At 36.4% G+C, this 27,391-nt stretch overlaps 2 protein-coding genes across 7 annotated transcripts in view; one reads left to right on the top strand and one right to left on the bottom strand.

Moving 5' to 3' along the window:
• The window catches only part of Cpr (Cytochrome P450 reductase), a 27,265-nt gene extending 6,899 nt beyond the window's left edge, over nt 1-20,366 (top strand). Inside the window, exons 1-11 of one of the 2 annotated variants that reach the window (XM_076795997.1) lie at nt 3,425-3,689; nt 12,346-12,554; nt 13,754-13,946; nt 14,224-14,373; nt 16,359-16,483; nt 16,783-16,971; nt 17,193-17,431; nt 17,508-17,839; nt 17,935-18,196; nt 18,415-18,643; nt 18,857-20,366. In XM_076795997.1, coding sequence (XP_076652112.1) covers nt 3,678-3,689; nt 12,346-12,554; nt 13,754-13,946; nt 14,224-14,373; nt 16,359-16,483; nt 16,783-16,971; nt 17,193-17,431; nt 17,508-17,839; nt 17,935-18,196; nt 18,415-18,643; nt 18,857-19,001 — 2,085 coding nt within the window. In that variant the 5' untranslated portion in view covers nt 3,425-3,677 and the 3' untranslated portion in view covers nt 19,002-20,366. Of the gene's footprint in view, nt 1-3,424; nt 3,690-12,345; nt 12,555-13,753; nt 13,947-14,223; nt 14,374-16,358; nt 16,484-16,782; nt 16,972-17,192; nt 17,432-17,507; nt 17,840-17,934; nt 18,197-18,414; nt 18,644-18,856 lie in introns of those variants that run through there. The other variant, XM_076795998.1, reaches the window with a different exon arrangement.
• Nucleotides 19,573-27,352, bottom strand: LOC143358669 (uncharacterized). Of its 5 annotated transcripts, none has more exons than XM_076795990.1 (11): nt 26,970-27,352; nt 26,686-26,860; nt 26,205-26,507; nt 25,879-26,106; nt 25,525-25,772; nt 25,203-25,458; nt 24,700-24,912; nt 22,844-24,626; nt 22,036-22,658; nt 21,661-21,788; nt 19,573-21,589 (listed from the first exon to the last, which is right to left on the bottom strand). In XM_076795990.1, the coding sequence occupies exons 2-11, from the start codon at nt 26,809-26,811 to the stop codon at nt 20,599-20,601; spliced, it is 4,899 nt and encodes a 1,632-aa protein (XP_076652105.1). In that variant the 5' UTR covers nt 26,812-26,860; nt 26,970-27,352; the 3' UTR covers nt 19,573-20,598. The 5 variants fall into 5 exon arrangements, with proteins under 5 accessions (XP_076652105.1, XP_076652107.1, XP_076652106.1 ...); XM_076795992.1 differs by having other exon boundaries at nt 26,686-26,850; XM_076795991.1 differs by having other exon boundaries at nt 26,974-27,352.
• Between the last annotated feature and the right edge of the window lie 39 nt (nt 27,353-27,391).

Raw genomic sequence — 27,391 nt, 5'->3', positions numbered from 1 at the left:
TGTATCGTGTTTCGACTCATTTTAATCGGAGAAATGTCAGAAATGTGTTTCACAAGAGAATAAATATAAATGAAAATGTTTTGCACATTTTTTTCACATGTATCAAGGCATTACTGTACTTCTAACGGTTCGAGCGTTAAAGTGACCTTTGGACTGTTTCGCAGCTTATTTTTTAATGTTATTCATGCCAAACAGATATGTTGCTACAAAATATTGTTTTCTGTTTGAGTAATGAGGGGTACTAAAAAATCCGGATTGCGTCAATGGGACTGTTCCTTTACATAAATTGATCAGCAACTGCGGAATAATGTTCTGTCCCGGTCCATTTCTGCATCGGGAACGTTATCAATGAAAATGATGATAATGTATCGGCTTAACTTCTGGAAACAATGACAATCGATATTGACTTGGACTCGTACTCGCCGCGATAAAATCGACCATCTTTGTTTGACCATTGTGGCCAAAAATTCTTTGCATTTTTGCAAATAATTGCATTTGCGAATAACTGCAACATTGCAAAGTATAGTACATTCATTATCTAGGTTCATGTCCTATGTCCCAGCTATCGGACGATCTATTGCATAACGTTATTTTGCGAACTAATTTGCAAAGATTAATTCGACCGACGTAATAAATAATCAGTTCTTATATATAATAATCAGTGTGAAGACCTTCATGCGAATGGCCATTTTCATGGGTTAGCGCATCGAAAACAGAACGAGGGAAAAAGTTATTTCTGAAATTTGGTTAAAAATTGCGTGTAACGTAGTATACAGGATGTCCCAAAAATGTTGTACTTCCTTGAAAGGGGTGATTTAAAAAAAAGTTATCAGGAAGGAATCACCCCTTTTAAGAGGGTACAACATTTTTGGGACACCCTGTATACAAACTTAAGGGGTGTTTAAGTCATAATTTAGCTGGTTTTTAATTTGTTTATGAAAAATAAACCCTTGAATTTATTAATTTTTGCCTATTTCAAGTCTATATAAAACTTGAATTGAAATTGATGTTGCTCGAAGTAAATGAGATTTTCTATTGAAAATAATGATTAATTGGAAGATGTTTCATATTAACTTGTCCGCAACTCTATCTCCTAAGTACGGCGCGTTCGTCCGTAACTCTGTCTCTCAGGGACGGCGCGCCTGGCCGCGGAATGCACAAAAGCCGCTATAGTGGCGTTACCGTTCAAACTGACGCCTCCCACGGAAACCCACTATAGTGGCGTACCGTTCAAACTGATGCTTTCCACGGAAGCCACTATGGTGGCGTACAGAGGTTAAAACTGCTCAATCCGTAAAAGGATTAAGTGTACTGCAGCGACTGTATTTAGTCCGCTGTACCCATACAATGAAATGAAACGTGCCTCATATTTTTTGCATGTTCATACTGTTTTGTCTGGCAAGAGCTTATCTCAACAAGTTTGATTGACATTAATAATTTGCTGAAAAGCGCACTTTTACGATAAATAGGTCAAGGCATCTACAGCGTGTGCTATTTAACTTAATCACCATAAATGTCTCCCTACCACAATTCTCGATAAAAAACGATATCAGAGGAAAAAGTTTTGATAGGATAAACCTGGTGAGCAATAAATTGTTCACAACGACGTTTCATTATTGCCATTAATAGTTACGGTCAAGAGGATTCCCACGACCCACGACCTACTATAATGCTACGACTTTCATCTGACCAAGCATCGATATCAAGAAATAACTACGATGGAAAAATCGACGAAAACAATATAGTTCGTTACAATGATAATTATAGGTCGTTGTGAATTTATCAACGATTGTCTGGCTGTTATTATAGTTTTCTGAGTCGTACTTACACGGGGAGTTTTAATATTATTCTTGGTATTCAAGGTTTAGAAAATTTATAAACAAGAATGTATAGTCCTGTTAAGTAAAAATTTATATTTACATACATATCTACGGTCTCATTCAACGAAAATATAAATAGCCTCGGAATTATAAGAAATGTGACGTTGAACAAAATTTGTTACTTACCATATTGTTTACTCCTCAATGAAATATTTTATCTCTTCAAGGACCATTGACAGGTGTACGTTCACTTTCTGTTTAAGTGAAAATTATTCTAAATAAACGAAGATTAAAATCTATTGGAAAACTACCCGCTACACAGAATCTCTCGACAACAATAATTTCTCAATACTGATAATATTTCAACTAAACAGACAATTCAATCGTCTCCATCACTTTGAAAAACTCGCCCCTGCGGAGATTAGGGTACTCGAGTAAGTAGAACACCCAGTACATGTACTCATCTTATCGTGCACGTAGTTAATGACGCACATAAGTTGCCAAATAGACGCAATGTTTATGTTGTATATAGTACGCGGGGATCAATGTTGCAGTCGATCAGTATTGGTATCGGTGAAATTTTGGTTTCGGCTCACTCTTGTCGGTCAAAACAGTGTCACTAACACCGATGGAGTCGCAATATGCGCCGGAGACCTCGCAAATAAGCATAATCGTGTTCTGATGACATTTCTTCAGTGGTCTGATACCCTCGTTCCTCATAACTCAAGTTAATATCAATTTTCTGCACGCAGTCTGCGGCGAAGCACTAAAAATGTATTCTCCATTTCAATCGTCTTAAAAAATGAGACACCAGAAAAATGAACAAACAAAATTAAATTCTTCTAATGTCTAAAAATCGCTACACGCATACAATTCGATCCGAAGAAGAGAGAGGGGTGGTCATGTAGACAGAGTAGGGCAAAGACCAAACATCCCAGCTATAGTGCGCTATCTCTCGACTATAAGTCAGTTTTCCCGGTGTCCGATGCGTTAGCATCTTCTCGACTTCAAAATTATATTTTTATAATGGTTTGATCAAACCCCTTCTAAATTCTCGTAAACTACACTTCTGTCGAATAATTTTTATTAATATTAAAAATTTTAACCTCCCACGCGACGCCCGCGACAACCTGCGTCGCTCGAGTGAGGCGTTGCGACAGCCGGCGACACCCTGCGACCCCATGCGACACTTTGCGTCGTGTTTTCCCAGTGTCCAATGCGTCAGCATCTCCTCGACTTAAAAATTAGATTTTTATTATAGTTTGACCCAGACCCCCTCTAAATTCTCATAAACAAATTTTCTGTCGAATGATTTTTATTAAAAATTTTTAATCTCCCAGGCGAAGCCACGCGACACCCTGCGACACATTAGGTCGCTCGAGCGACGCGTTGCGACAGCCCGCGGCATTTTGCGACGCGCTTCACTGTGCTCCGAGCTACGTTGTCGTTCGCGTGTCCGCGAATTTGTAATTCGGTATACGTGCGTCGGCGTCGCTTAGTTATGGACATGAGCTCGCGTGGACACGGACGCGTATGGTGAATGACTTGACAGGTTTTCGTTCCCAACGTGACGATGTGCTCCCCGTCGTCGGCGTCGTCGTCGTCGGTGGGACATCAGATTGCCGCGAGCCACGACGGAGGAAAACGACGACGGAGGAAAGAAAGCGTTGCCTCTCTTTCGAAATCAGTGTGCAACAACCGGGCCCTCGCGCGTCGCAAGCTATCGGGAGATTTCGTTCGGTGCTCCATACACATTCGAACGCACACGCCCGTTAGTATTGCCCCCTGACACTGAGGTGGTTCGGTTTAGACGTGTTTTTGTGGGATCTTGCTGGAGAATTTTATAAGGACTACGGCATGGAGCTACCGGTAAGCATACGTTTATGGTTCATCCTTGCGGTGGTTCCTGAATTCTATGGTTGCTTTAGTCATTCTCTAGGTTCTTCAATCATTTTTGGCATAGACCTTTTCACAATTTTCTATGTTCCACATGCATCGAGAAATATTTACGAATTTTCTGTGTGCTTCTAGAAATAGCATACTTCCTTTAATCATTTTCTAGGTTCTTCTGAAAATGGCACAGAACCTTTCATTATTTTCTGGGGTCTTCCAAAAATGGCATAGACCTTTCAACAATTTTCTATGTTCCACATGCATCGAGAAATATTTACGAATTTTCTGTGTGCTTCTAGAAATAGCATACTTCCTTTAAACATTTTCTAGGTTCTTCTGAAAATGGCACAGAACCTTTCATTATTTTCTGGGGTCTTCCAAAAATGGCATAGACCCTTCAACAATTTTCTTTGTTCTTCTAAAGTCATCAGAATTCTTTTAATAATTTCCTGGGTTCTTCTGAAAGTGGCGTAGAGCATTTCATAATTTTCTAGGTTCTTTTAATGGTACTTGAAAGTACCCACTTCCTTGTTCCAGGGAATTTTGTAAAATTTTTTCAAAAGACTGAGACATTCAGACACGTGCAAATTTTTGCAGACATTGTTCAAAGAACTTTTGTAAAGCTTGTTCACTGACTGATGCTTTGTACCTCATATAAAATTTTGAAATACACTGCTTCCAGTGACTTTTTAATTTCTGTGTATACTTGGTAACCTCAAGACACTAAATTAGGTAAATATAAATATCCAACAATGACTCTTCGCAGCAGATAAAGGTACTTTATTGATGATAGCCTACTTCCTTGGATAAAACATACAATTGTTTTTCATAATTTAACCTTGTCTCCTCTTGCATTGAGACGATTACAACTTTGTAGACTGTAGACGATTATATCTAGCAGACGACTCGAGCAAAATAAATGACTGTTTGAATACGATACAACTAGATTACCTTGACAATGTTTCTCGCACCATTTCCCTATATTTTCTGTTTTGTAATGATCTTTTAATAGTTCGTAATTGTTGTGACATAAAGAGCAAATTTTATTTGCAATAGACAGCGATAGTAAGCACTATAACTGCAGTAGTTATGGTACTTAAAATATATTTGTTAACATTTCTAACAAATATAAAATCTGATAGTTATGTGAGTTTATCTGAATAGACTTTGCAAAATAAAAATTCCAATAATTGCAAGATACTGAAGCTATGAATATTAATATTTATAATTAAATATTTCATATATACAATTTTGAGGAATGTTAGCTTTTTTGTTTTTTCTCCTTTTCTCTGGATTGTATCTACTATAATTATGGCTGTTACAGTCTTTTTTTATACGAGATGAGCCGAACCGTTGGAAGTATGCCAACCATATGCACACTTTTATTCGCGAACATTTGCTTGATGTTGTAATACGCTTGTAACAAATTCAATTTCTCGACAAATTATTTCTCCGATTATTAGGTATTGATTTTTGTTGAACTTGTATCGAGATTTTTTTTTTTAATTTGTGACGAATTGTTTGCATGTTTGAAACGATATTTCGAAACTTTGCAAATGCATTCAGCAGATATGTAAATACATCTTTATTGAATTACGTACTTTAAAAACTTTAGGTATTTGCTCTTTTTTCATTAAATTTCAATCACTCTAATTAGGATTAGCATAATAGCCACGCAGGCTGATAATATTCATCATTGCTCTTCTTTTGATTTCAGTTTTGCAAAATTAATTAAATCTCGTAGAAGTTTCAAGAGAAAGTCACGTGTAATTCTCGGAATACGGAATGCGTGAAACAGTTATCAGTGATTATGGTCGCGTATAGGCCATTATCGTTTGCTTGCGCAATCGTTTCTCATAGAGCCTGATTTTTAAAACTTATTTTATTAGAATATACTTTCTTACTAGCTCAGTTGCATAATATCAGATTAAGACCGAATAGATGTGCTGTCGTGTATCACGTTTACATCATTAAATCATTACTCGAATGATAATTGTATTGTGTAATAGAATGACTAAGATACCGGGCAAATTAATATTTGAATAATACGTAAGAACGATTACCTGGACAAATTAATTAGTGGCCTGTTCTTTTTGTTATTTACGAACAAATTAAATACTTTAACGTATTAAATAACTTATTCAATTAAATTAATCTCTAATGTATCAAATCACTACATAAAGTAACGAATAAAATAATACATAAAGTACTAAAGTATAATATGAATAATCTTTAATGTGCTCCTCAATTGTTAATAGCACAGAATAGTGTAACATTGTATAACATTAATTGGGCTGTTTATTATAAATAGGACGCTTTAATTTGTTTCAGCGGAAGGTTTATAACACGCTTCTTTTAAAAGTGAATGTTATCGCAAAACGAAAATGTCTGTAAGAAGGAAAGTGAAATAAAATTCAATTTCTCAGAAATGAATCGGTGGAAGTTTGAACTGGTTGCGAACATTGTTCGGTACGTTAATGCGAGATTATGCATTCGTCACACGTGCGTGACGGCGATCGCTCATGAAAAATCGTGACCTCAAAAATGAGTGACGTCGATAGGGGACGAGCGAGCGCGTTAATGTTGAACACATCGACGTACAACAGAAAATATTTGCGCGTCAAGTCGCGGCCGCGTCTGTTTAGAAATGGACGACCGATTCATTTGCGTTTATTAGACCACCGCGGAGCAGTCTTTGTCCTAATGAATTCGAAACGACGCCGGCCGTAATACTTATTCCGGGATCACGTTCGGAAGGTCTCGGATGGCGGTAAACAACAGTACCGTTTGGCAAGCCGTGCGGCGGGCAAGGGCGCCCGCCGAGGCCCGCGGGCATAATTGACGGCCGCGTGACGTCAGCGGGAAAAATATTGTCATAGACTGAACCGTCGAAAGGAGGCGTGCCCATTCGATAGGGCTCCCAAAGGGAAGCCTCTGTGACAAGTTTCAAGCCGGCAACCCTAACACGAGGGTAGTTATAGGGTGATTACGGTTTAACGAATTATGCTCTATCCCGTCCGTTCTGTTGAACAAAAAATTACGACAAAATTCATGAACATTCTATCTAACGGTACACATGACAGTGAATTATTTCAGAATTTTTTGATGTGAAATCGGTTTTTAAGAAAATCCGGAAGCATAAAATTGCCGATTTTATTTTCGGATTTTTTCAAAAATCGACCTTGCAACGAAAAATTCTGAAATAATTCACTGTCGTGCGTGGTATTAGGCAGAATGTTCATGAATTTTTTCGTAATTTATTGTCGAGCAGAAAATTCACCCTCACCCTATTACTACTCTTGCAGTAAAAATCAATTTGGTTTGGGGGCACTTCTGACCTTCCTATCCGGATATATTATTTATTGTAATTTGATCCGATAAAAGTGATGGAACGGTGGCGTTTGCAAGGTTTTACTTCGGCATTGTCAATTAATCGTTGTTTTTACCGACGCCTTGAGCTTTGCCTCACGCCTGCCTCGCATTGGAAACGAGGCAGAACGAGCGTAAGCGAGATAGAATGCCTGCGACGCACTCGTCGAACAAATCCCAAGGCATTACAATGATTCCGAACAACGTGTCGAAATTTTTTCGAAAATTCGTCGTGAAAATGAAACCTGGACCGACACCGTATGTTCATTATTTTTCGACAACATTTTTTTATATATTTTTCACGAATTTTTTAAGTAAGCTGACAACTGTTCAATAAAAACCCGATCAATAAAAATATTGCAACGCTTCGACGCGCCGAATAAACTTTTCAATGTAACAAACAACTAACTATTTAGCCGACTAATCGAATCAGAAGTCCACGTGGACGTTCCAAATTTCAATTAAAAATTACGCAATGTTTGAACCGACATGGTAACCTGTTGCTATCAGTATAGTAATCTAGATAACGTCAAATGTGGGGGGAAATACATGCGTGAAAGTTTAATCTTTCTGTACCACTAATAGTTCTCTAACGGATGATGATTTTAACATTTTCATACTTTTGTCGCAGCGATGCATATTTATAGGTGCTAGTAATACCTCTGTGTAGCAGTGTAACAACATCTGTATTTCTATGTATCTCGGGAATATATTTGCATAATTTTTCTTTGACTGTGATAGGCACCAGAGATTAGGGTTGCAAATGATCAGAATAAGTAGTCTCTCCGATTCGGTCAGAGATTAGGATTGAGCACTAAGCAATAATTTTTATTTATATATTTTTTTATTTCTTCTAAGAGATTGAGCATCATTGTCGAACTCATTGAATCATTATTAAAATTGTTTGAAAGATACTAGGATAGACACAAAAATTTTATTTCATTTTATTTTACTTTGTTATATTGTCTTTTGTAATATTTTAATTTATTTCGTTTCACCCGATCCTACTCTATTTCATTATATTTTAATGTATTTTATTTTGTTTTATTTGATCTTACTCTAGTTTATTATATTTTAATGTATTTTGTTTCATTCGATCTTACCCTATTTGTTTATATTTCGCTATATTCTGTTTTATCTGATTTTACGTTATTTTATCACATTTTATATAACTGAACGTAATTATTTATTAGAGACATTAACAGACTTGACAAGACTTTCAATAACCTGGGTCAACACAGACCCAAGCACCGCCATTCAATAATTAGTCTCCGCGTCATTCGGACGCTTTTGCAATTTCTTCCTCGAATGCTGTTATTTTTCATTTTAAGATGTATCTTTGAACGTTAAATGCTTTTCGCTTATCAAATTTTTATCTTGCATACTAAATGACTGTAAACAAGTTTTTTTAGCGTGACACACGGACAAATGTATATAGTTGTTATCCGTCCAATTGATACTCAATTTGGCACGTGGATCTGATAGAAGTTCGTTGACTGCATTCGATGACTCACTCTCAAAATTGTTCGTTATCACTTTGGTTTTAAGTGTTCATTCATTAGGTATACGTAGATTACGTCCGGAAATTCGAAATACTGTACACCGAAATATTGTTGAATAATACTCATGATACAAACGTCGTTCGAATTTTTAATGCACCATACGATCTGTAGTAATTATTATTTCTTATTCAGCAATAAGATTTTCATTTACTGTGTTTAATATGTTTTAATCCAGTATACTACATTATACTATGCATGGTATAGTACAGTATAGTATAGTATAGTGTAGTATAGTATAGTATAGTATAGTATAGTATAGTATAGTATAGTGTAGTGTAGTATAGTATAGTATAGTATAGTATAGTATAGTATAGTATAGTATAGTGTAGTGTAGTGTAGTATAGTATAGTATAGTATAGTATAGTATAGTATAGTATAGTATAGTATAGTATAGTATAGTATAGTATAGTACAGTACAGTGTAGTACAGTCTAGTATAGTATAGTACAATATAGTACTGTATAGCACACTATAAATTGAATTACGTTTAATATAGTATATTGTATTATAAATGACATTACTCTTGATATAGTACTTTGAATCCAGTATATTATAATACATTATAAATTAAATTACGTTTAATATGGTATATTATAAATTATATTACTTTTAGTATAGTATGGATTTGCCACTACAATGTGTAAAATTGTTAATGAAGTAAATCTGTAACTATTCTTTTGAAACTTTTGTTCAACTGCAACGAAACTTTTAAATGGCACTGTACAGGAGCTAAGAAAGGAAGACTAGACTAGAACATAGTTGCAGATTGTAGACACGTGGTTTTTGCTTAGTACACTGTCACTCTTCCTCTGAATTTCAATGTCATCCGACGCCGTAGTTCACTATTACGTCACAATTTATTAACACGGGATTACGTAACAATTGAATCCTCGTGGCAGTAATTTTTCTATTGAAATGATATACACGCAACTAACACGCCGATTTGCAATATAACAACGGCCACGCTCGATTCAGTTACAGTTTGTCGTATATTCATGATTCTATATTGCTTTAACCCCTCGAGGTCAAACGGCCATGCGCGATCATTTTTATTTCGATTTTACAATTCGTAAATGCGAATTCTACAGTCTGTTCCACCTCACTGTAATTATTTCGAGGTATTAAAAAATTGTTCGTATAAAAGTTGTTTGGTATTAGTGGGAGTATCGTATGGTGCAAAATTGTGTTTTTGTATGTAACACTACAGGCGAAGTTTTAAGGTCGATTTAGGTTTTTAAATGGATCTTGAAAATAATTTTTACGTGAATATACAGTCCTCGCTGAATTGAGTAACTTTTGTTTGAAACGTTTCTCGAAATATTGCCCGTGTGAAAAGTTACGATAGTTTAAAATTTCCATACTGTACAGGGTGATTCATTCGAGGCGGGCCACTCGAATATCAAGATGTTTCAGATAAAAGTTTTATGGTTTCATAGGCCACGTAATTCGATGTTAGTAACTCTCCCGTAGGTCGAAGCGTAGAGGACATTCCAAGGTCAACCTTATACTTTTTCAAGAAAAAAATTACTATCCTCAAAATTGTGACTTTGAACCAATACAATTTCTTTTTGCGGTACTTTTCGATGATTCAAGCGAAAATGTTATTAGTCATTCTGATGATCAATAACAATAGGAAATGTGACAGATACGGCTAGGCTAGACAATCTATGTTGAGGTAAACAGTGCTATCGTGAAGCATGATACTGGGTGACCTTGAACATTAAATTGCGAACGATTAGATGACTAATAACTAGCAATATGAATACAATATTTCAGCTTTGGCAGACATCGGTTTCGTCGACCAAGCAATTATCTTACATATTTACGTACATTTAGAACCATTGTTGATAACAATGAGGAAACTGTGCTGAATAACATTATATTTTCCTCGACGGGTCCTAATATGATATGATGATATTTAATATTTAAATGTATGATAATACATAATATATTGGAATCTTCCACAACTTTGAAAATACCGAAAAATTAGAATTTTCAAACTGAGCAGCCACAAATTAACGCAGTCGATAAATTGACAACCCAACTAATTTCCAGAACAATCTTTCCTAGTCTGGAGAAGATAAATATATCACGTCAAGTTAAAAACAAATTCGCTGATCTTTTAATCATACCTTCTAATCTGTTCTTCCTCACGATGTGCTCCTATCGCCGCCATTTTGAACGCTTTCTTGCACTCAGTACAGCAACAGTGTCATCAACGTCGTACAAATTCCTCCGATATACGTAAACGATAAGATAAAATTGTATGACTAATTTTTTCGCGAGACCATGTTCGAACAACGTGTTTTTTAATGTAACATTTTAAAACACGTAACGATAATATAGCAAAAACCGGACAATAATAGGCCATCGCGATTATGCTTTCGTATCTTCTTCATTTTACTCCTGCGACTTGGTCGATTTAAAAAATGATCGACAGCGATAAATATTTGTTTTATCATCGCATCTCACTGTTGCATTACACAACAATCGATCTTCAACAATTTTATATCAATACCTGATACATACACTCTTTTCATTTTTCCGTTTCAACGCGATAGTGCGAAGGTTAGTGTGACGAGTTTACACTTGAACAAATTTTCCTCTCTTAATTTGTAAACATATTATTCGCGAAAGTACTTTCATGTGATCTTTGCAAAAGACTTTCGCAAAATTTAAAATAAAATGAGCAACTCGTGTGCTGCACGTTAATACAATATGATGCAGTCTACTGAAACAAGTTGTCCGTGTTTCCTCATTGCAATTAGAAAAAAAAAAAAAAAACGTTGAAAGATAGTGATGAATGGTTCAAGGAAAACTAAACTGGTCGTCCACTTCGAGGCCTGTCAGAGAGATCATAATCACCAGCAGCAAACCTTCTGTATCAACGTTGACACTTCTTGACCTTCAATACATCTCCATAAACATCGCAAATTTTCTTTGTTGTCACCGTTGCGTTAAATCTCGCATGAAAATGAAAAAGTATGCAATGACGAATATGATTCTCGGAAGGTACGGACGCCGCCATTTTGTTACAGGGTTGTAAAAAAAATGGTACTTTTTAGAATATTTTGAACACAGGCTGTTTTACCGAAAACTGCAAAAGAATACGCGTTTTCTCTTCAACGATCGGTATAGAACTAAAGGCAAAACAAATTTGTTGCAAATATAATTGGTCACATTACTTTCGTTATTATTTGAATAAATTAAAGACTAGCGTAAGGCGCCCAATTACTCTGCCTAATTATACATATTTTTAAAGTATAATGAACATTACAAAAGAGATATTCTTCATTAATATCATTTCATATAGCTACTGCATTTTTTTTATGTTTACTTAACTCCTTAAAAAGAGATATGCATAATTACGTCGTGTTGTGTGAATTTATTGGTTCCATTGTTATGCATTTTTTTTTAATGTAAATTTCGTTAACCGTCGTGTTCTTCGTTTCGTTCTTGTCTAAAGATATTCTAAAATGTCGGAAGTTGAAGAGTACATTTGAATTTTTTCGATTTTGTCCTTGCCTCGGAACAATTTAAAACGTTCCGGGACGTGTGTTTGAATATTTACAAAAATGATTGCACTTTTGTCACGTGACGAGCACATGCGAAACTAATCGTGGGTGCAGTATTTCTGGGCAATTGTTAAGAATATACTATATTCACTATTATTGTTTACAGATTTTGTTGTCTTTGTTGCAGACTGCGAGCGCATCCCAACCCAAGGCTATAAGAATGGCAGGTTCTCCAGTTCTGGAGAACGAGGACCAGGTTGAATTCCACGATGAGCCCCTTTTCAGTGTCCTCGACATAGTACTATTAAGCGCACTCCTATTGGCCGCAATATGGTGGCTGATGCGCAGGAACAAACAGGACGATTATGCTGCCGCGACAAAATCATACTCCATTCAGTAAGATCCGCATACAAGAATATTTTCTGAAATGCCTGAAACCATCCAAGAAATCCTTTCCATAGCTAAATGTGTCTTTTTATGCCAGATTGACACAATAGTGAACTATTACAACTACTCCTTTTGACAATTTACACACGAAACCTTTACCAGCATATTCGTGACAATTTTCTGATTAAAACGAGTCCAAACATGACACGATTCGATGCACATTTGCTCGTTCAATTCACGATTTAGTGGAACCTCGATTATCCGAACCGATGACATTATCGTGGATTAAACGGGCCGAGGTGATCGAAACCGTATCGTGTTTGGGCTCATTTCAATCAGAAAAATGTCACGAATATGTCGGTGAAAGTCTCATAAAGCGATCATTAGAAGCAAAGAAGTCAGTTCAAATTACAATGATAGAATATGAATGCGATAGGAAGATCAATATTTTGCGAATAACAGTAAAATTATCCAATATATTAAGAGAGAAATGTCGCTCCTGATATGTTCAGTATACCAACTGAATGAATTCTAGCGACCGTTAGTCTTTCTCAAATTTGTTTGCACACGACTTAATTGAACTGCATAACGCTAGAAACTTATGTAAGCGTACTACAGATAACACGACCTGGAAAATACCTCAGGATCTCCTAGAAAATGCGGCGACGTGATTTCACCTGTGCAGGAATACTGATCAGTGTGTTATCGGGTTTAAGAGGTCACCTGCACCTAGGACACGGGAAAGTGGCCGGAACTTTCACAATTATTTTTTTTTTATAGGAAAATCTCGTTTTATCGAAAGTGACCGGTGTACACGTCGGAAACTGTACGCGGCAAGCGTGGATACGAACTCGGTGATTTTTCATCGAATCATTTGCAAGATCATTTACCATTTAAATGCCGTCCCGTCTTTCCAAATATCGACTGTAATATTTATAAAGCGACACGTGACTTAGCAAAACGGGAAACTGAAAATGCAAAAACTTTTGAAAAATGACACTCTTTTAACGAAACGCTGGAATTTTCCATCAATATTCTATTACTACAAGAATATTTAAAATGTGTAAAATCTGCATTTTTGTTCGCTTTAACATACTAAAAAGACTGAATATTTATGCTGGAAAAATATTAGAATGTTAGAAGCATACATCAGTTTATATATTAATTGGTAATTGTTGTGATTGATTGAAAATTGTTCTCGTTTAAAGGCCAACGCTGTATCCCACGGTAACGCCGTCGGAAAATTCATTCATCAAAAAGTTGAAGACTTCCGGCAGAAGTCTTGTGGTATTCTATGGCAGTCAGACCGGAACTGCTGAAGAATTCGCGGGTCGGCTGGCTAAAGAGGGCATCCGTTATAAAATGAAAGGCATGGTGGCCGATCCCGAGGAATGCGATATGGTAAAAACCTAAAATCTTTATATAGTTCCTTGATTCATGAATAACTTCCGCTACATACCTTGGAAAACTGACCAGCAGATCTTAAATAATTTTTTCCCATCGCTTTCAGTTTTTAGATAATATACATTAAGGAATAAAACGATTATATATTTTTAAAAAATTAAAGAAAAATCACCAACAAGAATATGTAAATGAGTAGAAGAAACAGTTTTTCAAAGTCTTGGTTCATACATTTATAAATGTTATGAGTTACAATAACTGTAATTTTCTGCAACAGGAAGAGTTGATACATCTCAAGTCGATTCCAAACAGCTTGGCGGTGTTCTGTCTGGCTACATATGGAGAAGGCGATCCTACGGACAATGCTATGGAGTTTGTAGATTGGCTCAAGAACGGTGATGCCAACCTTGATGGATTGAATTATGCTGTACGTATTAGTTACTTCTTATGTTATACATGCTAAAGAACTGGATCCATAAACACTATGTTCTTGTACTTTATAAACAACCTTGCTCCATGTATGTAATTTCAAAAATTCAATTTTATATTATTGAAAGTAACAGGATTAAATACTCTGAATGCAGCATGTAGTATTTTTACGGAATCCATAATTTGTGTTTTACATTTACTATCTTATTAGATTTATGGATATTGTTCTTAAGCCTTTGAAGTAGATACTCGGTTCAGACATTTGTCGGAAAAATCATAAATTTTAAACCCTCGACTATGCTACTATTTTGTATAGAAACAGCAATGTTTTACTAAAAATGTTTAACACGGGTTGACCGGAAAGTAATTTCGGTGTTGTGTGTGCAAAAATTAGTTTAGTATTGTCATCCTCAATTAATGATATAGAATGAATTACCTAACGCAATGACTTCAAATTACTCGCGAATTCATTGACTGCACAGGTGGTTACATGATGCAATAATTCGTTTTTTGCTATTTCTTATTTTTCCCGAGATATTGAAAAAACTGAAGGTGCCCTTCAGAATAAGAGTAGACGCAATGCAACTTTCGTATACGTTCTTCTATACAGTCAGCAATTTAGAAGAAATTTTCTGTCGTCATGTTAGGTGACGCACCAGTCTAATGTCCACTGTACGATTCTGTCCCATTGTTCAGCAAGCTTTTTAATTCTGAATAAACAATAACAAGTAGTAATTTCATCACAGTATTTCCACGAAATCAATGCATACATTACTATGTACGCACATTCAAAATTGCAACATTGTGAAGTTACACGTTGATCGTGTTTATTTCAATAAAAATATTATTAATACTTGGCAATATGGCAGCTTGTACCTTTTGTCACAAATTCAAGTATTTTTCAAGAAAAGTGGACATTCTTAGCGTACACATTGTTGAAATATCCGTTTACGTACATATTTGAATCATCTAATCACGCGCAGTGGAAATATTTGAGGTTAGGTCAGGTCACCGGAATGAGTACGTAGCATTACGTAAGCCAGGGCTGCTTAACTTCTTCCCCCTCACCGTTCACTCCTCTACCGGGGGGTACCCCCTTGAGACACCACGAAGCTCAAAATGCAAAATGAGATAAACCTACGATTCTCCTTTCCCCTGTGACTGCCTAACTTTTGGGAAGACACCGGCCTTTAGGGAAAAAAGAGTCACAATTGGCTCACGAGCCACCAGTTAAGCAGTCCTGACATAAGCAATTTGTATCGAGTATCGACCACGCGCACGTATCCAGCTACCATAGTCTCTCACATTTTGCACATGTGTTTCTTTCCAAAAATAATTAAATAATTTTCGTGTTATCAATGATACAACAGTAGTCAATTAATTACGCGAAAGAATAATTCAATTTAAAAATATTTTAAGAATGAATTTCAATAAATTCGATAAACTTTTACGAGTTATAATCAAACATTATAGGTACGGTAGCGCCACCCATCGGGCGTTTGCGACATTATTTTTGCCGCCAACATTTGAGGTACTTGTAGAGTGCTTTTTTCGTGTGACTAATGTTGCAGTAATTTTAATCAGCTTTCATTTAAGTATTATTGCAACTTTTTGTTATATTTGTCTTATTTATATTTGATCACATTTCTACCATAAAATAATGAATAATGAATATTGAAAATATTCAATTTAAAATATTGAAATAAGGGGTACTTGCCAAAATGTTTATCAGATATAAATTTTGGTAATATAAGCGACTTGCATGGTTCCTTTACCCTATCTATTTAAATTATTTTCATGTAAATAATTTCAGAACTTAGTATACTCTTCGTTGTTGAATAATGTACACAAATTTATTTTCACAATCTTTTATGTAGTGTTTGCAACGTTGACTTTGTTATTTACATTAAACAGTTAATTGTATTAAATTGCAATAATCATTCGTCGTTTTTTAATATCCTATTTTTCCGTTCTACTTTGCAGGTGTTCGCTCTGGGAAATAAAACATATGAACATTATAATGAAGTAGGATTGTATGTTGATCATAGATTGGAACAACTCGGTGCTACCCGAGTTTTCGAACTCGGTTTGGGAGACGACGATGCGAAGTAAGTGTGCACAATCTTCAAAAACTGTACATTAATTATAGCCAAGATTTAACTCAATTACTCTATTACATTTCATGCAGCAGCAAATAAAAAGTAATACAGATTTGTATATTAAAATACATTATAATAATCAACAGTGCATCTTAATGCTTGTCACCTTTCCAAATTCAAATGAAATAGAAGTTTAGAAGTTTCTGCGGAGTTGTGTTTTTTCTTTGTATTATATAACTCGAAACCTGTAGAAGTCTCTATGATTTCTTTGTGCAGACAGCATGCATACAAAACATTTCCTGTTATAGTATAGAAGATGATTTCATCACATGGAAAGACAAATTTTGGCCAACAGTCTGCGAGTTCTTTGGAATTGAAGGTGCTGGTGAAGATGTTAGCATTCGACAGTATCAACTTACAGAGCACAACGATGTAGCCATCGAACGTATTTACACTGGTGAAATAGCTCGTCTTCACTCATTCAAGAATCAACGAGCGTACGTTATTTTAATAGTTTAACGTACAGGGTGTTCGCGTTTTACTAGCCATTGTTCTTCCAAAGCCATTGCTGTTCCAAAACGTGAAAGAGGAAAAAGTTATACTGTTTTTGCAAGCCACGCAATGCAATATGTAATTTTTTTAGAAATGAACAGAAGTGAACACCCTGTATGCACACCTATAATTTTCACAATACTCACATTTATTTTGTTACTTCTAGACCATACGATGCGAAGAATCCTTTCTTGGCTCCACTCAAAGTCAATCGAGAACTGCATGGACCGAAGTCGGACAGGTCTTGCATGCACATAGAGTTTGATATAGAAGGCTCGAAAATGCGGTACGAAGCCGGCGATCATTTGGCAGTATATCCTGTAAATAACGTAGAACTAGTGAACAAAATTGGAGAGAAATGCGGTGTGGATTTAGATACTGTGTTCACACTTACGAACACAGATGGTAAACTTCAAAACTATATTTAATAAATTGGTGCTTGTTTAACGATATTTCTAACTTCTTGCTCTTTGTATTACAGAGGAATCTACAAAGAAACATCCATTCCCTTGTCCCTGTTCTTATAGAACAGCTTTAACACATTACTTGGACATTACTGGCAATCCGCGTACCCATATACTTAAAGAATTGGCGGAGTACTGCACCGACTCGGAAGACAAAGAAAAGTTGAAATTAATGACATCAACCAGTGCAGAGGGCAAGGCTGCTTACCAACAATGGGTAGTTCAAGAGAACAGAAATATAGTGCATATTTTAGAAGATATTCCTAGTCTAAAACCAGCTTTGGATCACTTGTGTGAACTTTTACCGAGATTACAGTGTCGTTACTATTCAATTTCCTCGTCGCCAAAGGTAATACAGTGCGATTCTTATTCAATATTATAAAAAGATTATGCCTGGCATAATCCTGGTGTATTAATAATGTTTCAATGAATCCTTTTTAACAGTTGCATCCTACGTCTGTTCACATTACTGCGGTTGTGGTAGAATATAAGACTCCCACCGGAAGAGTTAATAAGGGAGTAACGACCAGCTGGTTGAAGGAGAAGCACCCATCAGATCCACCGTGCGTAGTTCCCATTTTTGTGCGAAAATCCCAGTTCCGTTTGCCGACCAAAGTGTCCACACCTGTTGTGATGGTTGGTCCAGGCACTGGTATTGCACCGTTCAGAGCATTTATCCAGGAACGTGATCTCGCTAAACGAGAAGGTACAATATACTTAATAAAACAATAAACGCTGCCAAGAAAAACGCTGGCTAGTAATTGCGTGAACACATTGTATGCTGTCAATGTAAAATTATTGTATGAAGTAATACAATCGTGCGTTCCTACATAGCTCTCTCGTGTCTGATCTTTCAGTTTTGGAGCTTACACAAATGATAGAACTGATAAAGTCTATTAACATTTATGTTTCCATGTCTTCCAGGCAAAGAAGTCGGCGAGACGATTCTGTACTTCGGATGTAGGAAACGGGACGAAGATTTCCTATACAAGGAAGAACTCGAAGAATATGTGAAAAATGGCAGTCTGATTATGCATAACGCATTCAGCAGAGAGCAAGATCACAAAGTGTATGTTACACATTTACTGGAAAACAATAAGGAGGAACTATGGAGAGTTATCGGCGAACAAAATGGCCATATCTATGTCTGTGGGTTAGTATCTCATTCCCTAACGATATTCTTATACAGGATGTCCCAAAATTCAATCAACTCCGAGAAATGGAGTGGTTCCCGAGGTGATTTTTGCAAAGGAAAAAATCGCTTCAAATGACCTCGGGAACCACCCATTTCACGGAGTTGATTGAATTTTGGGACACCCTGTAAATTCCTCGAAAGAACATTTCTAAGCATTACGTTTGATTACAGTGACGCTAAAAACATGGCGCGCGACGTACATAATATATTACTAAAAGTTGTGATGGAAAAAGGAAAGATGGCGGAACTTGATGCAGCTACATACATTAAGAAGATGGATTCACAAAAACGTTACTCTAGTGATGTATGGAGTTGAATTTCGTTATTTATTTTAATTTCATGATTATTTATAAGTCAAATTGTCTATGTAAACATTTCGAATATGCCTTCATGAAGAAGCCTACACTTATAACAGCCGTACAATTGTACGACACGCATATAAGCATTTAAAATGTTAAGAGATAATTACAGATGTTAGAAAAAATTATTCAAACCTTAAATGTATTTATTATTCGTAAGTAGTTAATGAATTTTGTATAAATATCAATGTCAATGTTTTCTTTCTCGTTTAACTCATTTTATTCTACATGTATAATGTTAATGTTTTTATGGGAATCATTAGAGTGCAATAATGAATTTAACTCTGATTTTTATATTTGACAAATATTCTCAATAAGTGTAATATTAAAGTTAAAAGCCGTGTTTTGTTATACTTAATATTCTATGATTTACAATGGTTAGACGAAGTAGATTTTTTCATAAATATTTTGCAGGAAATATTAATTGCACGCATGATAAAATTTATGGTTACGTATATGTCTGTATAGGTAATTTATCCTGTATAAAGAATGTTCAAAGGTTTTATTGAACAGTTTTTATCAAGCGTGTAACTGAACTGTAACATTTTTGTAATTGTTATAGAATATGATACATCGAGAACAATAAGAATAATTGCATTATTAAGCGTTAAAGCCACGAACTTCATATTTTAAAAGAAAATGTACAAAAAATTGTTATACGCGAAACTTCTACATTGTGTGTCTGGGATGGTAACAACATTGTGCTGATTTATTTTATACATTATGACAGCATGCAGTAAATGTGTACACTTACTAATGACGCTTTTCGGTCGAAATCGTTCAGATGAAAGTAATACAAAAAGGTCATATAAAAAGATTTATTTCCAATTCATTCAAAATATACACACAAAGAATAACAATTAAATTATATAATAATAATTACGTCGTAGCTTAGCAGAGTGATCCAAGAACTCTTTCTATTGGAATGAATTATAACAGGTCAAAGGTAAAACTATTTTATTATCTATCTCTAAAATGTTATTTTCGATCAGTGAGTTACAATGATATATATATACGCAATCTATAATAATAGTTTTTTCCTTTGATGACGTCAATTTCGAGTGTTCTCTTGTCAAGCATCTACTCATATTGTCAAATTCCCATATGCTAATAAAATATACAATGTTTAAAATATAATTTTACTAAGTATAAAAATAATTTGTAACAAGGACAGCTAAAATATCGCCGTTTTAGTATGTGTACGCCTTTACCGGCGACATTGAATTGTATATCAAATTCGTGTAAAGAAAGAAATTCATCGAATGTACTTTTTACGTTGCACAACCAGGTAATATGATTAATAAACAGTTATTATTTTTAAACATTGAGCAGTTCAATACGTATTTCTTCGTCACAACTTGCATATTATTGTCAGTTTAGATTCAACAATTTCCCTCGTAGTGCAGGTTACACACTAAAAGTAAAAAACACCGTGAAGATATCAATATTATTGCTTTGTAATGAACACTGAATTTACGTTCTCGCTAGAAATATAATTTATCTTAATTTATCTTTCAACATTTCGTGGTGTAAATCGGCGAGTAAAAAAATATATTAGCGATTCTCTAGTCTTTTAATATTAGTTTTCGAACTGGTAAGGGCTATGTCAGGAATGATCAAACCTTCGCTGGGTTCCTGCAAGTTTTCAGAAACGTTTGTGCTACTAGTGTTCGTTGTCGCGCTGTTGTTCGAATTGGAATTGTGTAATTTCGAGTGCAAAGGTGTCGAGGTTCTCCCTTTGAGAAGCACCGCATGCTCGGTACTCTTACTAGCTTCTTTCACGGATATAGAAGACACGTCGCTAAAATCTGGTAAGCCGTAATTACTCTCAAATTGCTTTTTAACAGGTGATATTCTCTTGCCAGTAGTTATCGGCGTTCGATCATCGGAAGTAGATGACGAGCTCAAGGCACTTGCTTCTCTCGTCTTTTTCAATGTCGTTATCGCCCAACCTAAGCCAAGCTTTTTCAGTGCTATCTCCATTTCTTCCGGAGAAGATGCATACTTTAATACGTCGGACGACGGTGTACTAGCTATTTGCGAAATCCCGGACAGTCCAGAAAAACTGTTCGAGCTTGTCGACGTTATTTTGTCGTTATTTTTACTCGCGCCATTTACATCGACATCAGCAGCAGAATGGATTGCCGGCTGTAACTGTTCCTTCGGCGATAATCTCTTATTTTGCGTATCGCATTGTAACTTTTTATTTATGGTTTCCTTGCCTTCCATTCGGGAAGTGAGAATCTTGAATGCTCCCGGATGATCAAACCGAGTTGCGGTAGCTTGTACCCTATGTTTCGTAACTTCTGACGTTAACATCGATGTGGACGGATCGTAAGACTGTGCGAACTGTCGTTGGTCGTGTATGTTCGCTGAAGCAGACACATGTTTCGTTGGATCTATTACAACTTTAGTCGCCCGCGACTCTGCAATCTTTTTCACTGATAATGGCGATTTAACGTTACTCTGACTTTTGCTCACTGTGTCCGGTGTGTCAAACTCGAGTATCGTTGACAGTTCGTGAACTGACGATTCAATCTCAGTCCTGAAATTAAAATTTTCTTTAAAAGTGTCACTTTGAAAAGTGCAGTAATATAGTAGAATAAAATCAATTACCTATACGGTCCGCTAAGTAGGCTTACTGGTGGTTTGCTTCTCCCATTGACATGCAGAGATGCGTCCACTTGTCTTGATACTTTCGGAATGTCCGCGAGTAATCGAACAAAATCTCTGGTTTCTTTCACCTAAACAAGTTCGCAACAGGGTACAAAATAATTCAGAGCTGTTAGGCTGGCGCATATGAAATGTTGGATTCGTAACAGCTTCGAACACGCTCTCAAAAACGCTTCGTAACATTTTCATATTCCATATGCAACAACCTGATACACTAACATGCACTGTCCAACATATTCAAATTTTGTTTTTTAAATAATAAGGCTGATGTAGTGATATGTTGGACAGTGTTATTTAATAAGTGAAAATACAAATTACCTTTTCAGAAGAATGTGCTGGCTTACTCGTCTCATATCTTGTCGAGCTCAAAGAAAAGTTAGAGTCGACAACGTCAGTCTGAAGCGTATGATCTACCGATGAATCGATACACTCTTTCGTTGCTAGTAAATTATTTTTAAGACTCTTACTTTGCTCTAGAATCTCTTGCGACAACGTTTCTATCATCTGCTCGTCACGTGACTTCGAAGTGTGCCCAGAATTATCGTCTTGCGTTGCTGCCTCTAACGTTTTCGGTCTGAGCTGTATCCTGTAGTTGTCCAGCTGTATGTTAACTCTTTTGTCGCTTATAATTCTTGGCTTAACTTTCACCGTTTCCTCTTCTACTTTCGACGCTACGTACGGAGACGTGATCTTCTGCATGTCCTCATTCGTTTGAGTCTCAACATCTGCCTCGTCAAGTTGATTGCTGTCTTGCGTCGAGACCGTGTTCTTTTTTATAATGTTTTGCGATTCAGCGAGCGTTTTCGCGAGCTGGTTATGAATTGCCTCTATATTCTCAACGAGATCGCGAACACTTTGCAGATTGTTGTCCCTCGGTTTCACCGGAGGTAGTTGCATTAAACTGGTTTCATCGGCTGGACTTATTATTGAAAGTTCCACCCCTAAAACAATTGTGGAATTATTAACTTTGTCGAGTTCTTTATAATTGTCTGCAATTTTGTATAACGATACAGGTGTATTGAACCATTCAATAGGGCATCAACGTGTTTTGACCGGGAAAAAGAGCCTAATTTCTTAAACTAAAATAAAATGAATTCCAATCCGATGCTGAAACGTTGTACCATACCTTTCTGTTCATTTCGAACCTTCTCGATGAGATTCGTCAACGACACAATTCTTTCTGTGCACATAGTTTGGAGGTCCTCGTACTTTTGCAATATTTCGGGACAGTTCTTCAACGCGTAATCGCGAATATGATGAAATTTCGCGTCCATTAATTTGCATTCTGGATTCTCACACGAGCAAGCACCGTTTGAAGAAACAGTTCGCTTCAAAGCATGCTTTCTCATATGCCGAGGTGATCGTTCTTTCTGCTGATAACCAGACGAATCTGTCATCATTGGCTGATCATTTTTGGACGACAGAATACTGCTGTCATTCGTTTGCGAGTCTATCGATGCATATTTAAGCATTCTGCTGAGCCTAGAAGCATGAGGCACATTCGAAGGCATTGCCATGGTACGTGGTGATGGAGTTTCTGGCGTCGACACTGGAGTAACATCCCCCCGCAGAAATTTCATGCTCTCATTCGCCGATGAGTCTAACATTTCAAGAACAGATATATTATTGCTTAATGCTTCGAGAATGTTTCTAGGCTTGATTGGTGGAAGACTAGCGAAAGATGTAGACGAGTCCGAGATATCCCTCATTTTAATTTGTGTTGATTGCGATTTCACGCTGTACGATTTGGTACCTGTTTGATTTTGCACGCCTGCGGAACGTATCTGGGAACTTTGCGTAATTATTTGACTCTGCACGCCTGTGGAACGTGTCTGGGAAGCACTTTGGGTGCTTGCGTCTACAGTCACCTCAGGCGTTTGAGCTGGATTCAATTCGATATTCAACCCGGTCTTATTAACATAGATTTTAATTCTCTCATTAGGCGTACTTGTGATAGTACGGGCCGGTTTCCTCAAACCGTGCAGACGCGATCTTGATGAAAAAGTTTTTGGTAGCTTCTTCGTAAACGATGGCGTTCTACTTACACCGACTAAAGACTTTTGCTTCTCTTTTCTAGGAGTAACTCTCTTGTGCTTTTGTTTCGTAGCGATTGGTACAAAATTCTGATTATCGGTGTCGTTCAATGTGTTCGCAAATGCAGAGCTAGTCGAGTCGTTAGTGTCCGCTTCCGGAGTAACAACTTTAATTTTTGGTTCAAGCGGATAGTGTCTGGGAACCTTGTCAACTTCATCGTTAGGCGTCTTAGGTTCGCTTCCTTTTTCCTGTGCGATCTCTACTTGAATACTCTTGTCTTGGACCACGTCGTGTTTCGGTTCCGTGGTAGTTTGCACAGCGATTTCTACTTTTTGGACGGACGAGCTTTCTTTCGTTTCCGTCTTATCCTTCTGGATACTTTCGCTGCAACAAGGTGCACTTATTACTTTAATCTCTGGTGACAACGGTCTTTGTTGAATCGATGAAGCCTGACGCACAGTTGACTGTGCTTGAACCGATTTATCTTTCTCAAATAAAGGCTTCATGGATGCGTTGAATATGTCGCTTGGCAAATCGGCACCAAACTCTTTCAATAAAAGCTGTTTCTGCTTTTCAACCTTCTTTAACATGTCTAATATCTGTTCCTCTCGCGAAGTCTCTGGTTCTTTCCTTCTGCTTTGTACAGCTCTGCTGTCTGAACGTTCGCTGACACAACATTGGTCAACCCAGACAGCGTTTACGTCAACGTCTTTCTCTTTTTCTCTAGGCATTAAAGTTATTTGTCTTTCTATAGGATATGACGGGCATTGTACCAAACTTTCTTCAGGCAACAGTGTTTGCAGCGCACGGTTTAGCTTCTTCTTATGCTGGTCCTTCAACATTTTTCTCCGTTCTTGTAATATATGCGCGTCGTTCTAGCAGCACGTGAGCATAATACAGTGAATTGAACATCGATAAGAAAATATAGTTTTAAAGTCGGACAAATACCTGATAATGTTCGGCTTGATTTGACTTCAATTTACGCTCCTCTACCGCGAGATGATTCAAATTCTGCAGAAGGGTTTGATAATCACGTCGCACTTTTTCTCTCAACACCGCATCCTCGCCACGCTTTTGAGCAGTGGCTTTACGACTTTCCATTAAATGCGATTTAACCGCTTCAGACTTTTCGATTTCTTGAGCTAAGTCTATTGCGCTTGGCTGCACAGATTTATAATATTAAAGAACATAGTTATATAGAATGAATTATCCATCACTGAAACCGTATACATATCTCGCAATGATAATCTAGCTCCCATTTCTTACGATCGATTTGGAAACTTTGTATTGTGCATAGAAATCCGCAGGCTACTTGCAGATCATTACGCATGTGACTTACAGATAAGAATAATTTAGAAATGTCAATGTTGGATAACACATTCTGTATGCTGTGAATTGAGTGTATCTATTACACTATAAATAATTTCTTTTCTTTGCTTTCAATTACAAACCTCGTTCCATGCATGTATTTTTTCAACTACACCAACTGGTTTATTATATACATTACTTTGATGCTTACTATGATCATATAATTGTACTTTATCATTTGCCGAGGAATTAACTTTTTGTTTTGGTGTTCTTATACATTTCGATTGTTCGTTATTAGGAGGCAGACATGAACAATCATCGCTCAATGAACTAGAGCTATCGCTTTGACTGTTAGAAGTTGAAGCTGATGTTGGCTGTGCGTAATCCCGTGGATTGTATCTGTAATATTAAAAATTTGGTTTTAGCTACTGTTTCATATTGAAATTCTAATTACACGGCGCATACCTTAATGTTTTGTCAACTTCTGCAGCTGAAGTTGGTGTCACTTTTTCTGGAATTTTATCGCATTCAAGTTCTATCACAATTTCTTCAGCATTTGATGTTGTAGTTGTACTTTTTAATGCAGATGGATTTGTAGTAGAAGTAGGGACAGATTGTTCTTCTGATCTCATAACATCCTTTCTTGGATCAGTGTGCAACATCTTTTGTCTCGATTGTAAACGAGGCGAGCGTGTCTTTAAATCACTGGAAATCTGTAAAATAAGTCGATCATTGCATAAACTCTAGTTTTGTGTATTTACCCAGTTCCACTTCAAGAACCTACACATTTACTGTTATTTTAATATCCGACTACTATACCCTTGTATATGATTTTGTAATTTTTCCTGGTGACTTTTTAAAGTACTGTTTCCTTGTCTTTTTCTTAGCAGATTTCCTGTGTTTATTTCCTTCATCGATTTCTTTCTCTTCAACGTCTGCCTCCAGCAGGTTTACGCGAGGAAGTTTTGCAACCATTGTGGACCTTAGATTCTCCAATTCCCGTACTTGGCGCAGTCGATTTTGGTGTTGTTGTTCCGCCGATTCTTTCTACACGGATGTTACTTATACTTTTATAAATTTTAATCTAGGTAATATGATGTACTAAGATTTACAACCTAAGTAATTGTATATAATAAAAATCTTACCTTTTGCTCCTCATAAATTTGTTTTACCGCTTCTCTTCCTCTTTTCGATGCTGCTAATTTATTCTTTCTTTCCTGTTCCTGTAAGATTTCATCGTGATCAGGCTCCAACATTGCAGACAAATGTGCCAGACCAATATCTGCCATGTCTTCTTGATATTTTTGTTGAATTTCCATAATTTTTTCATTGAATAACTGCCTCGAACTCAAATCATCATTGCTCTCCAGCTTCTTTTGCTCTTGCTTAGTTATATTCTTAACACGATCCAAAAGTCTATCCGATATTTCTTTCGACTGTTGCCTTACCTATGGATATAAATGATTTGTTCAATATTTATGGTTTAGTATTTCAATTTTGTTATCGACTATGTAATACAGTAAAATAATTATTCAATACTATTTGACAGATTGTGTCTCCTTATATTTATACAAATATTGTGTTTGTTTATTAATGTTTCAAATAATTTAGTAAATACATGCATACCTGCTCCAAGCGTAACCTTCGACGCCGGTCCCTCTCATTTTTCTTAATTTGATCTAAATCGGACAACACCATTCTGCCTTGCCTTATGTTTAAAGGGTTTCCGTTGACAGTAACATTAATGGACATGTTTTTTTTGTAGCGCGATTAACTGCCATTCAAAGAAATCTGAAACGAACTGTGTCTTCGTAAGTCAAATTTGAACCGCACTAACACGGAGTAGAAACACCAAAGGCGAAACTCTTATTGAAATTTTTAACGTTTATGATCTCAACTAACGTCACAACTTACATGCGGACAGCATTGCCGCCTCTTTAAATTTGTATTTCTATCCCATTCTCTGGGCCAATAGATAAAAGAGGAGGAAAGATGCAAGAAATTTGTAAGGTTGGAAAAGGCGGCACATTTTCGTGAATGTTAAAATTTACATACGCATGCGTACACTTAAATAAGTTCCGAGGCTATATTCACAAGGAAAATATTTGCGAATTTTGGAAATTACAGTTGCTGAAAAACTACCATGCTTACAAATCATTTGTTCCACCCGAAAGAAACTCGTGTTTATGTAAATAAATACAGGTATAAAAAGTACATGACGACGACGACCAATTAGAAATTGAGAAGATTCTCGTTGGAAGCAAAATGGACCAATGAGAAACGGAGCACGTGACGGAACACGTACTGTGCGCGCGTCAGATGACGACTAGGT

This window comes from Halictus rubicundus, chromosome 11, assembly GCF_050948215.1.
Source record: "Halictus rubicundus isolate RS-2024b chromosome 11, iyHalRubi1_principal, whole genome shotgun sequence".
Lineage (NCBI taxonomy): Eukaryota > Metazoa > Arthropoda > Insecta > Hymenoptera > Halictidae > Halictus > Halictus rubicundus.
This window is presented reverse-complemented; position numbering and strand designations above follow the sequence as displayed.